Raw genomic sequence first — 12,876 nt, 5'->3', positions numbered from 1 at the left:
GCTAAAAAGGGGCTAAATGAGACTACTAAACGTCATCACGCCGACTCATCCGCCTTTACAGCCTCGTTGTCTATACTCACGCTCATGTGACCGTGGTGTAGTTTCTTTATGGCTTAACGTTAGCTTTTTACTTCTGGCGATTACATTCACACTTCAAAACTCAACAGTGGTCTTCATCTGTGAAGACATCATAAACGTTTGTTTGCCACAGAGCTTATTTTCTACAATAATCCAAAACCCCAAAAACTCCCAAAAAACCTTTTTGTCGAGGGAACCAGGGCGATTCTAACTTCCTGGTTGGCCTACAAAAATACGTCATCCCTGCACCACTCTATGGCATGAGTGTCCCTTTCCAACGAGTACCATCACAAAGTTGGAACTTCTACATTTTTGCAGTGCGACAATGGAGATTGCAAAAATATGCATCTCATTATGAGAGAATAGAGAAGTTGGATTTGGTAACCAGTGAGTCTGTTGCTCAGTTCTCTGAGCTCTGTAGTGTGTCAGTACATTTCATACAAATGTTTATTGATTCAATGGTTTCTACAAACAGATGGACAAACCCATATTTTTTCCCATTCACCACACATCCACTGGTGCCCAGTGTCTTGTTGCCACAACAACCCCAACATGGCTTGGCAGTAAGTATATAATGGGAGAACTTCTCTCTCTCTCTGTGTCACAGGCAGAGAGCCAGAAGCAGCCAAAAACCCAAACCCAGCGCAGACAGCACGGCTCCACAGCGTACACAGATAAATAGTGGAGCATGCTGGGCTGCTGGTGAATGGGCCATGTCATAAGACTGACTTCTGAATCCAGAGAGGCACAGAGCCGCTGGCACTGGATGAGGCTGACTTCGTGTCACACCCCGCTCCTCTGTGGATGTGTCAAACCCTGTGGAGGTGCCCACAAAGTGCATATTCAATTGCATACGGAGACACACACTCAAAACACTCAAGCACATGTACGTGCACTCAGGTACGCACAAATACAGACACACACACTCTCACAGTCTCTCTCTCTCTCTCTCTCTCTTGCCCTGTGTGTCCTCCTTTGCTCTCTCTCGCTCTCCCTGTGAAGAGGGGCCCAACTTCAGTCTCATTAGCTTTATAAAGAGATGTGGAGAGAAGAGGAGAAAGAGGAGGAGAGGGGAGGGGGAGACGGGAGAAAAAAGAGGCTGGGGGGTCAGATTGGTGAGTGATGAATAGGGTATTACACAGCGGACTGCACCACTTAGGCCATAAAAGGGGGTGTATAAAGTGTAAGACTACATAGGAGAGCCAGATGTTGTAAGTATAAGCATGTGGAGTGTAAGCACTGATAGATTATTCACTAAGCCTCTGCATGCCTCAGAAAACACACTATTGTCTTTGGCTCCCTGGGATTAAAACAACAGTGAGATATTCACGTCGTAAGGCTGTTACCCACATTTTACCCCCTTCTCCTCCTTGTTGCCCTCTTCCTCCCCAGCGTTTCCCCCTCTGTCTCTGGGAAAGCAGCAGTTTAAGGGGGGAAAACAAGTGCGTGGAGCCAAGAAACTGGTCTGACCTCAGTTACTGGAACTAAGCAAGGTGCTGTTTTAAAGAGTCTCTAAAGTGTGGGTGTGAGTATACATTTTTGATGGGTTTTATTACAAATTACTAAAGGTTCAGTCTGAGGAAGAAATGTGTAGCATTTTAGAGGTAAACATATTCAAATTAATTCAAGTCTTAAGCTCCTAAAATAGCTAACAATCTCATTAATGTCTTCTACAATCCATATTTTATATCTGATGCGGAGTCTATAGGAATGAAACTCCTAAAATCCACATTTCGACATGTGAGCTGCTTGACATGTGCTTGAGTCACTGCACATTGTCTAAGAGAGTATGTGGACACTGTTGTATGCATTTAGTTTAGTATAATTAGGACTTTTTGATTAGCGAATCGATGAACTGTTACTGTTTTCCCCATTCATATTTTTCTTCCACTGTGGAGATAATACAGAGAAGATATTGTGAAAAATACCATGAATCCGAGAGCTATCACGAGGCAATAAAAGGCAAAAAAATCTAATAAGCATTTGCTTATATGCAACTAAGAAATTCATTTTACAAACTTTACCAATGTGAATAAGTTGGACAAAGTGTGCTGGTAAAAAAAGTTAAGAAATTAGTTTGTTTCAAAACTAGCTGAGCAGTCAGATCTGGAGGAGCAACAATGTGGGGTGATAGAGAGGGAGAGTACCTTACAGCTAAGCTGCCAAGCTTAAGAGCAGTGTGCCTAATCACGAATATGTGCGGCGCAGTCTACAGTGTGTGTGGGTGAGAAAGAAAGTTTGTGTTTGAATGGCTGTGTGTGTCTGTGTGTGTGCGTGCGTGTGGCATATGTGCTTGGAGGCGCTGACTAATGAACTGACTCTCTAACGAGCCATCCTGCTCCACTGGCCTTTTCACAGCTTTCCTGGCATTTGGTCTTAAAAATAATTTCACGTCCCAATGTGTTTCCCTTAAACCGATAAGCCATGCTTTGTCTCCGCTGAATTAAGGACGATGACATTTACAAATGTTACTATGCTGAAGATGGGGGCGCACAGAATGAGGGGGGGATAATTGGAGGCCGGGGTAGAAGAGGTGGGTGCCTTGCATTTTACAAGGGGCATTTTAATAAACCCAATTTGTTTTACATTGAAGAAAGCCTGTCAAGCATTGACTGTTTTGTGGTCCTTGATTTAATAGCAACATAATTGCCGCAAATGCCAAACACTCACCGCATCTGCATGTGCATGCAGGCGTTTCTGTGTGTATTTGTGCATGTGTGTGTGCATTTATCATAAGCCCTTGAGTGTATGATCCCAATAAAGTGAAAATAAACCTACTCAGCTTGGTTAGGCTTGGCTAGTGAGGCAGAGAACTGCTGTGCCACTTTAACAGAGGCTGACCACACACACACACACACACACACACATAGCAACATACACAAGCAGACAGAGTAACACATGCACACACACACACACACACACACAACATCCTGACAGAGACTTCCAATCTAACGTTGTTTTTTCCATCCAGGGCCAAGACAACATGAACACCACTGAACCAGGCTCCAACTTCACCTTTACGTCTATCACAGAAAATGTCACTCTGTCCAGCCTCACAACCACCACCATCTCTCCCACCACCATACTGCCTCCGTCCTTTTCTTCAGACATCCACGACCCGGAGTTCACCATCATAGTGGTGCTGGGCTTATCGCTGCTGCTGGCAGGGCTAGCTGCCTTCCTGGCGGTGTGCCGGCCCTCGGAACAGGATGGGGACTCTGAGGCGAGCTGCGGCCCGGGGGAGAGCTTGACCCGTGGAAGAAGCCAGTCCAGCGAGCCCCAGCTCAAGGTGTGGAAGAGGCTGGGCTCGTATCGGCGTTCATACAACATCTCCTTCAGACGACCGCCCCCTCGCAGGACGCACGAGCGCGAGAGCACACGCGCGCCCCAGTCTCCAGCCCGACAGACACCACAGCCAGCAGCCAGTGTGGAGCCCCACCTCACTATGCCTTGTCTATTTGACTATGTCACTGAAATCTGACTGGAGGACAGGCTGAGGACTGACTGACTGCTTCCCAAAACAAGTGATACGCCGTATATCTTATTGCTGGTGCCACAAACATCACTAACTCCAGGTGTGGATGAAGAGTACATGACAATAATGCTTACCTTTTTTTTTTTAACATACTTTGAATGCTAGGTGGATGAGGTTTGCATCGAAATAAGTGCTTAAAGGGGACCTATTATGCATTTTTGCTTTTTCCCTTTCCTTTAGTGTGTTATATAGTTTTTTGTGCATGTAAAAGGTCTGCAAAGTTACAAAGCCCAAAGTCCATGCCAAAGGGAGTTACTCTCTCCTACAGAAACACTACGCCTGAACTGCCTGAAACACCCTTTCTTACGTAACATGGTGATGTCACCAAGTAACACAGTTGCATAACGGCTAGTTATGTCAAACAGAGGTAGTTATAGCGTTTAGAGAACAGAGCGTTTCAAACAGAGGGTGAAAAGAGGTGCTGCAGCACATCCGGTATGAGAAAAGTACAGCGAACATTAAAGCATGCAAACATGTTCTAGTAGAAACCCAAAATACAAGTATGCACCTGAAAGTAAGCGTAATAGGTCCCCTTTAAAATTAGTTTTTCAAAAGTCATTGTAGCAGGGTTTACACATTTTTGTGACAGATCATTTCACCCTCTGTAGCAGGTAACATCGTTGGGCACAGATGCTCTTTTTCAGCACAGCCCTTCACTATATAAAGGAGGTAAAATGATTTAATTCAACAACGACTCAAAGTGTTTACAATTCTCCCAGTAAGAATTTGATGCATCATCAAATCACAAGAATAAATTTGATCTGATTTGCTCACATTAAAACTTTTCCAAGGAGAAAAGCTACTAAACACATACTGTATAATCTTACAGCGAGGCACTAGTTCAAACAATGACTTCTATTTTAAAGGCCAAACTTAGGTCTTGTAAATATTTCCTGATCACATTGAAAGCGTGGGTACAAGTATCATTCCTCTGCTTCACACTGATAAAAACCCATCCATCTGGTAATTCATGTGCATTAAGACAAACATTTTTTTTTATTATTTTGTAATACGATTTCATGCAGGTCTCAAAACACGATGGGTTACCAATACTGTCAAGGCAACCTGAACCAAAAAGAGACCTCTCTGTGACTGATTCTTTGTGATTGTTACATTAAGAAATAAAGTGACGTTTAACTTTTTGACTGCTGAAAGTGCAGTTTTTTTACTATTAGCAGCAGTGTTTGTGTTTTCTACCTGGAGGATGCTGGTTCCTTGGGGCACGCTCTCCAGTATGCTGGTCTCATAGCTGTTTTGTAGGAAGATGGGCCTGTTGTCGTTAACATCCTGCACCTCAACAAACACTGTGGCTGTGCCTGTCCTCCGGCTGCCTGCTGGACCGTTGTCTATGTGCAGAAGCAGACACATTCGCAAACACATCAGCTGCAATCATTCAGGTTAATGCTAATTTTAGGGTTGACGCCAGGACAACTGGCTTTCATTTCATGGCTGTACATCTCACAGGCTAAGGCCATGAATAAATCATTACAACATATATACAAGCTTGTAATAAGGCAGTAAGACTGGAACGTTGTTGGCTCATCCTAACTTGGGTCATTTACAGCTGCTTGTGAATCAGAACAATATGTGTAATTCTGTTCTCTTGCACAGTTTTACATTATCTCTGCCTCTTCTCCCTTCGCTCGTGTCCCTGCCCCCCTCAGCAGATAAGCCACCCTGACTCAATGGTTTCCAAAACAGGAAAACCTCAGAGTTTTTGTTCTTTCTTTTCAAACAGGAACAAAGGCAGTTGAGCAATAGTGTGAAATCTCTGCAGATGTGCAGGCATCGCTTTTCTTCTTCTTTTTTTTTTTTCATCATTGTCGTACAAAAGTAGAAAGGAGCTGCTTTGAAGATCACAAACAAAACAAGCAAGTCCTTTTATAACAAATACAAACACGGACTGTGTAAAAATGACACACCTATAGCTTCTACGACCAGAGTGTATGATGCCTGAGTCTCTCTGTCCAGGCCAACCACAGTCCGAACAACTCCGTCTCTGAAGCCCACGCTGAATTTACCATCCTGATTACCACCTAAAAATACAAAACACAAACACATTTCCAAATTAATTTATATAATATTAGTAAAAGACACCCATTCGCATACACACAGCACAGCTATAAAAAGAAGCATGCAAGAGGAGCTCACCTCATACACAAACTCACACAGAGACGGATGGATGGACAAAAGGTACTGTACGTGCACATAGTCCCCATAACTGTACAACACTGTAGCCCGGACACACAAAAACAACTCCCACTGTGACCTCTGACCTGTGATGAAGTAGCTAAGTTCGGCGTTGAGGCCGGCGTCGTTGTCAGAGCAGCTGAGGCGCGCTACAATGTGCTCTCTAGGGACACTCTCCTTCAGGGAAACATTGTACACGCGAGGGTTGAAGGTGGGCGTCTCATCATTTACATCCAGAACTGACCCACGCATACGAACACACAGACAGAAAGACATGAGGACACACAGATAGATGTACATGAGGACAAATAAGGCAGCAGGGTGGTGCAGTGAGTAGAAAGACTTCAGAGTCTATTCAAAGTTTTTCTTTTGTAGTTGGGTGTGCTGGTCTACAGCTGGTGCTGACTTCCCTGTGAAGTTAAAAGACGTGAAACAGATCTCTACGAAACACTTTTTTTTTTTTTTATCATGTTCACAGACCATTTTGTCTGATTGATTTTTCACATCCCACCAGCAGGTGGTAGCATCATTCTCAGCAGATTCCTGAGAAGTCAATGGTAAACTATCTGCCATAATGAAGTAACTCTTCACGTCATGCAGAATCCAATCAGTTTCACATGTAGGGTAATTTCAGAGAGACCAAAGGGAATTCATCATCATCAGGCACATTTGCAGACTCTTACCTGTGACAGTGAGGGTTGAAGTGGAGGTGCGAGGGAACTTCCCTGCATCGAATGCAATAATTCTCAAATGGTACTGTCCAATCTGCTCACGATCCAGGACTTCCATGGAGGTGAGAATGCCAGTGGAGGTGTTCAGGTAGAAGTCAAGGCGAGGCATTCCCATTTGTAACGCCATTGTAATTAATCCGTTCTTATCCTCATCAGGGTCCTCCACCTGGACCTGGAGCAGAAAGAGAGAAGAACACACTGAAAGGGTAAATCATAGTGCATGGTAAAAAGAGAGATGAGAGAATTTTTTTTTTTTTTTTTTTAAATGCCATCATACAGGAATATAATCTTATATTTTACCTTGAAAACTGAGGATCCAATGGGCAATCCCTCTGGCACCTCAGCCACAAATGGCAGGTTGAGGAAGGTTGGGTCGTTATCATTGAGATCCAGCAGGTTGACAAACACTGTGGTGCTCGCTGATGCATGCAGTGGAGGTGTACCACCTAAAGAGGGCGCCAGAGAACATATAAAGACACACGTACACACACACACACACATACACACATCCCATATCTCACGGTCAAAGGGGTTTATTAGCCCCAGTAAAAAGTTTCATGGTCGACATAAAACTTGAGGAATGAGGCTTGAAGAAAGAGGCTAATCGGTCAGCGTTGAAAGCTCTCTGCTGAGAATGATATAGAGCTGTTTAAGCTTGCTTACAGATGGTTTAGGTGTTTCATGAGTCAGGCAAATTTGCACAGTGGAAGGCAAATACAAGTACAAACTAACATCCCACCACTCACACATACTCACGGTCAACAGCTGAGATGATAATGGTCCTCATGACTACTTTGTCCCTGGGGTTGGAGCTTTCCCTGTCCAGGGTTACCCCACTGGTGCGTATCTTCCCTGTACTGCTGTTGATGGTGTAGAAGGGGTTTTCTGGATTGATACTGTATATCACTGTCCCATTTTCCCCATTGTCAGGGTCCACTGCCAACACCTGGACAGGGGAGAGACAGGGAAAACCTTTCTGAATATTCTTCGGTCTGAACTCTTTTAACAATATTCCCTGAAAGTGTATTCCAGAGGAGAGGGAAGGAATGAGGAAAAAGAATAACAGTAATAGTAATTGGTAATAGCGTTAAGAACATCGCCATCCCACCCCCAGAGCATCTTCACACACAACCCCATCCAACTGCTCTAACACATCAGTCAGCTAAAAGAAAAATGGTCACGTCTCGTTTCTGACACAAAGTGGCGATGGGTGATGAATGTGTGAAGCCGGGAACCCGCCTAAAACACTGGCTGATTTTCAAAGAGCTGATCAATTATTCAGTGCACTGACTAAAAATGCTGGAAACTGGTTAATTGGTCATTAGAGGAACAAAGGTTTTGCAGGTGTTTAATTATTAAGGGGACATGGTAGGAAGGCATCTCAGAGGCTCATTGATTAGCAACTGCACAGACAAAGGTAGGTGATATAAGATGCGGGGAAGTGTCTAGCCGGGGCCAGTTGAACTAATCAATTCTGGCCTGAGCAGAGCACATTAAAAGATGGTGAGCAAATATATTAGCCTTGTCTATTGAACTGCAGCCCTGGTCTGACCGCAGAGTGGCAGAAAAGAGAATATTGTTTTGAAATGAGATATTAGAGGGGGCTCGCTGTATGGGTAGGTGCTGAATGTAAAAGGCTGCAGTAGTGATGGTGGGGTGCTCGGAGATTTAAGTAGGATGATCCTTGCACTGGGCACAGCGACCAAATTCATCGGCTCGCTGGACCCCTCCAGGAGGACTCAGCAGGTGGCCTCTTGTCACCATGGAAACACTGGTTGGGCCAGGGGTACATCGGGGCCAATTACAGGACTGTAAGCCTGGGTGGTCCGATTTATTGAAAAATGGTCAGAGAGGCAACAGCGTCTGTCCAGTGAGCACAGTCACATACAGTATGCATCGCATCACTGGATGCACCATGAATGAACTCAACTGAGGAATAGCTACAAGAGCGCGGGAATAAAGCGGAAAATGTAGCGACGTTTTAGCAGCGTTACACTTGTATCTTTTCACTTTCCTTACCATTTCTCCACTCCACACTCTTGCTCTCCAAGATGAGTTCTCACTTCCTTTTCTGCCTAGCAGCTGAATAATTTGCTATGCGTATGACTGCAGGCTACATTTTAATTAGCAATCGGACTCCCTTAATTACACTCACTGACGCCTCTTTAATTAATGGACAATCAGGGCTTAATTAACAACAACACATTGCCAAAGACACCAGCAGGACGATGGGAGACTTTGCGGTAATATTAGAGTGTTTACTTTGTGATGACCTACGCAGTGATGGCAATTTGTCCGTCAATAGCGGAGGACTATGCATGCAGATGCATCCTTCAACATGTACAGTATGCCTTTAATGAACTCTGTTCTCTGCTCTGAAACAAAGCATTTTTATTAAAACTTTGCCTAATTCAAATTTGCAAAGTCAGAGTAATCAAATTAGACCACAAACTAAAATAATGAATAAAACTACTGTTGATACTGTTGCTCTCTCTACATCACATTTGCATACAAAAATTAGAGGCCAACATTTCAATAAATTAATACCTAATGTTTCAGCAACCATCCATCCTACTCGGTATAAAACAAATCCTAAGAATTATCATTCCAGTGTGTTCATTTGTGCTGTTCACACATTACTATGTAGTTAACCATCAGCTCGCCAACCAGGTAAAGTTTACCAAGTTGGGCGAGGTGTACTCACAGAGATAACGTCAGTGTTTATTGGACTCATCTCCACTACGTTAGTATGGTATGGCTCATCTCTCCACACGGGGGTATTGTCATTGATGTCCAGGATGGTGATGTTCACCTAAACACAGTGGGAGGGTAATTAAGGTAAATGGGAAATGATCTATCTATGATGTCAGTCATATAAGATACATTTGATCATCGTTGCTTACAAGCCAAAATGTAAATAGTACAAGATATACGTACAATAGAATATCATTTTATCCCAAATGATTATTGATTAAACAGTGGAGAGGAAATTGGTTTGCTCTGTGAGCTGTAGAAAAGATGATGGCTGCAAAGTGGTTACCGTGGCGATGCCAGTCTTCTGCTGAGGGCCAACCCCTCCATCCACAGCTCGGACTATCAGGATGTACTCTGACTTCAGCTCTCGGTCCAGCAGGGCTGTGGTGGTGATCTCTCCTGAAACACGCATGGAATCAAGATCAAAAATATACAAAAAAATGCAACAACCGGGAACCTCGAGTGAAGGCCAGACATGTCATTACAAAGCAGCTCTCGTGTCAGGATGAATTTAGCTCCAAGGCTCAAAAACCCCACAAAGCCCAGCAACAATGTGCATACAGGCAAAGTGTATTGCAGACACAGATCTATATCATTTTCAGGCCAAGTATGAACTGAAATTATCTAAAGAAAATCTAATTTGAAATAAAAAATGGAACCAGATCTCAAAAATCTGTCTCAATTACAAGAATATATTCAGAAAATTCACACACTTGTACGTGCGAGCACACACACACACACGTACCTGAGCGCGAGTTGAGACGGAACTGAGAGGAGCCCTCCAGGGAGTAGATGAGTGAGGCCTGGCCAAACTCCCGCGAGGCGTCCAAATCAGTAGCATTCACAAGCAGCACAGTCGCCCCTGTGGAGGAGAGGGAGGGAGGGATGAAGGGAGGAAGACAGAAAGAAAGTTACAACTCATGGAGTGGGAGAAAGAAGGAAAAAAAAGTGAACTGAGAGAGAGAGAGTCATGGGGAAAATATGTGAAGTCTAGGAAAGAGAGCTGCAGAGACAGACTGAAATGGCATTCAGAGAGCTAATTTCTTCACCGCCCCCATCCACAGCTCAACTGATGGCATGGCAGTGAGTGGGTTTATGGATTAGTGGATTATCAGCTTGTTTGGCACAGCCTATACTTGGCACAGGCCTGATCAATACCCAGGCAGACAGGGGAGATGAGAGGCTAGCCAGAGCCGCGGGGCTAGCCCCGAGCTCAGCCTCGCAGCCCGAGCCCTGGGACCCCAGCTCAGGGCCAAGCACTTTAGCCACAGTCCCCTAAACCTCAGCCCTGGCCCAAGCCGCTCAGCTGTGTGCTCCTTTAAAGCGGGTCCGAGACATAGAAAGTGGCCGGCGTCTGCTGGAGCTCACAGAGAGAAAGGGGCGGTCAAACATCTCATTTCCCTCCAGCGACTGGAAACTAATCTATTGTCTGGGATAAAAGAGTCTTCTGAATGCATGCATGAGGATGAATAGAGCAGCCAGTGATTTTGCCTTGAATAGTCAATATCCTGCATTTAAAAACATTATGCAAAAATCATAACAAATAAGATAGTAGAGGAGGAGGCCAGAGGAAGCATATAAAATAAAACATAAAAAAACAACATACCCCCAAGAAAGCAGCGCTATTTGTTGAATATGCTAATATTAAGGCAATTCAAGTAAGAGGTGATTCTATGTGCTACACGTGGTGTTTGAGCTGTTTGGAGTGTTTAAGTGCTGTGTTGGTCGTGCACCAGAAAATGCATTCTAGCAGCTAAACTGTAACCCCCAAATGTATAAAGTGACTCACCGGCAATAATGTTCTCTGGGATTTTGACGATGTAGGACGGCTTGCTGAACTCCGGTGGGTTGTCATTTTCATCCTGGAGGAGGTATAAACATCAACAGCAGCTCAAATCAATGTGATAAACAATGGGAAAATGCAAATGTGCTTCAAAAAACTGCCATCACACATGAGCACGAGATGAACATATTTTGGAACTAAGACATTGAGGAGCACAAAATATTTTTAATAGTACAACCGTAGTAGTACAGTAGTATCTCTTAGTTGATGGCCAGTCAGCTGATTAAAGCTGGGGTTGATCATCTTAAACTAGTAAGAGTACGCTAGTTTAAGATTAAGATTACGAGTAGATCTAACTGTAATGCAAGGAATCTCTGTCTGTCCCTCTGTGTGTTATTCGCATATCTCGAGAACCGCTCATCTGATCGACTTCACACTTGGCGGGTGTATTGCTGGGGACCCCATGGAGTGCAGTGTCGAATGTGGTGCAATTTGGCCAGATGGTGCCGCTATAAAAATGAACTTTACGTTTTGGCCTGTAACTTTTGAACTGTTAATCTCAGAAACAAAATTGTGTGGGTCCAGACGAATCCATCTATATAATCTACACCCACTTGCGTTGAGACAGATTTTTCCGCTGTTTTGAATTTTGTCCAAATCTTATTTTTTTGCTACTCCTCCTACAAATTTTTAGCAATCATCACCAAATTTGGTTCAGAAACATCTCTGGACCAAGCCGGAAAAAGACACTTTTTTCCATTTTTGATGTTCCATTAAGTTTTGCTATAGCTGACCCTCAAAGTTAGCTCAAATGCTGTGGGCAGGGCATATATAACAAAAATGTCATACCTCCTGAACGCTTTGTGCTACTGCGACTAAAATTGATGTCTGAATGACCATGACAAATTTGGTGCCATTTGGTCGATAGATGGCGCTGTAGCAGCATCATCTAACTTTAAAGGAAGTATTCTCCGTCTGTTTGTAGATATGACTGTCCTTCACATATCTCGAGAACCGTTCATCCAATCAACTTCACACTTGGCGGGTACAAGCAGCTCTCGACAACGCTGCTAGCAGAACTTCTGGGGGCCCGTTCCGGACGGGCACATGCCCCGAACAGGCACTGCACTAAAAATGATCCAACTGAAAAACCGACTCCAATATTGCAATGTGTTTCCGATGAAAGTAGCTAGCAGCACTCGCTCCTAAAGTCCCTGAATTCGGGCCGAATGAAATGACGAGTTTATTACAGTCCTGCAACAGCCACAGATACCGCATTTTTTCTTTTTTTTGACAGAGCATTTGATTCATTGTTTGTTGCCGGGATGTAATGAGAATTTCAACTAATATAACAAAAACTTTTTTTGAAGAAGATAACCAACTCAGCTTTAAACTGAAATCTCCATGGACCACTTTGATTTCCTCAAACAGTGTTGTTTTTTGTCGTGCTGGCTTCTTTTTCTGTCATCTAATTAGGTATTATTTTACGCCTGATACATAAAGTAAACACAATTTGCTAAAGCAACTATCCCAAACAGGCACTGCATTGTAGTTAATTGCATTCATTGCTTTAGAATTGCAGGAGTATATAATGCAAAAGCTGAGGTAGATATTAAAAAGAAGACACATTTGCAATAATAGGCAAGAAAATCATTCCAGACATTATTATTAATGGCGTTCCCTAAAACAAAGGATAATCAAGACCTGTAATTTGACAAGAATGAATGGGTATAACATGGAGCAGCTACAGACTTTCTCAGAGCATTTACATCTCTCACAACCTCCCACTCATTGAATTAGACTCT

The 12,876-nt window shown here is 43.6% G+C and overlaps 1 protein-coding gene across 1 annotated transcript in view; it reads right to left on the bottom strand.

Annotated features, from left to right (window-relative positions):
- cdh23 (cadherin-related 23) overlaps positions 1-12,876 on the bottom strand; it is a 184,685-nt gene that overhangs the window by 43,484 nt on the left and 128,325 nt on the right. The window contains exons 19-28 of the mRNA XM_074646704.1: positions 11,078-11,150; positions 10,034-10,150; positions 9,575-9,687; positions 9,239-9,346; positions 7,291-7,480; positions 6,835-6,980; positions 6,487-6,706; positions 5,890-6,042; positions 5,536-5,649; positions 4,811-4,959 (exon numbers count right to left, since the gene is read on the bottom strand). Coding sequence (XP_074502805.1) covers positions 4,811-4,959; positions 5,536-5,649; positions 5,890-6,042; positions 6,487-6,706; positions 6,835-6,980; positions 7,291-7,480; positions 9,239-9,346; positions 9,575-9,687; positions 10,034-10,150; positions 11,078-11,150 — 1,383 coding nt within the window. The remainder of the gene's footprint in view (positions 1-4,810; positions 4,960-5,535; positions 5,650-5,889; positions 6,043-6,486; positions 6,707-6,834; positions 6,981-7,290; positions 7,481-9,238; positions 9,347-9,574; positions 9,688-10,033; positions 10,151-11,077; positions 11,151-12,876) is intronic.

The sequence above is a fragment of the Sebastes fasciatus genome, chromosome 9 (genome assembly GCF_043250625.1).
Source record: "Sebastes fasciatus isolate fSebFas1 chromosome 9, fSebFas1.pri, whole genome shotgun sequence".
Taxonomy (NCBI): domain Eukaryota; kingdom Metazoa; phylum Chordata; class Actinopteri; order Perciformes; family Sebastidae; genus Sebastes; species Sebastes fasciatus.
This window is presented reverse-complemented; position numbering and strand designations above follow the sequence as displayed.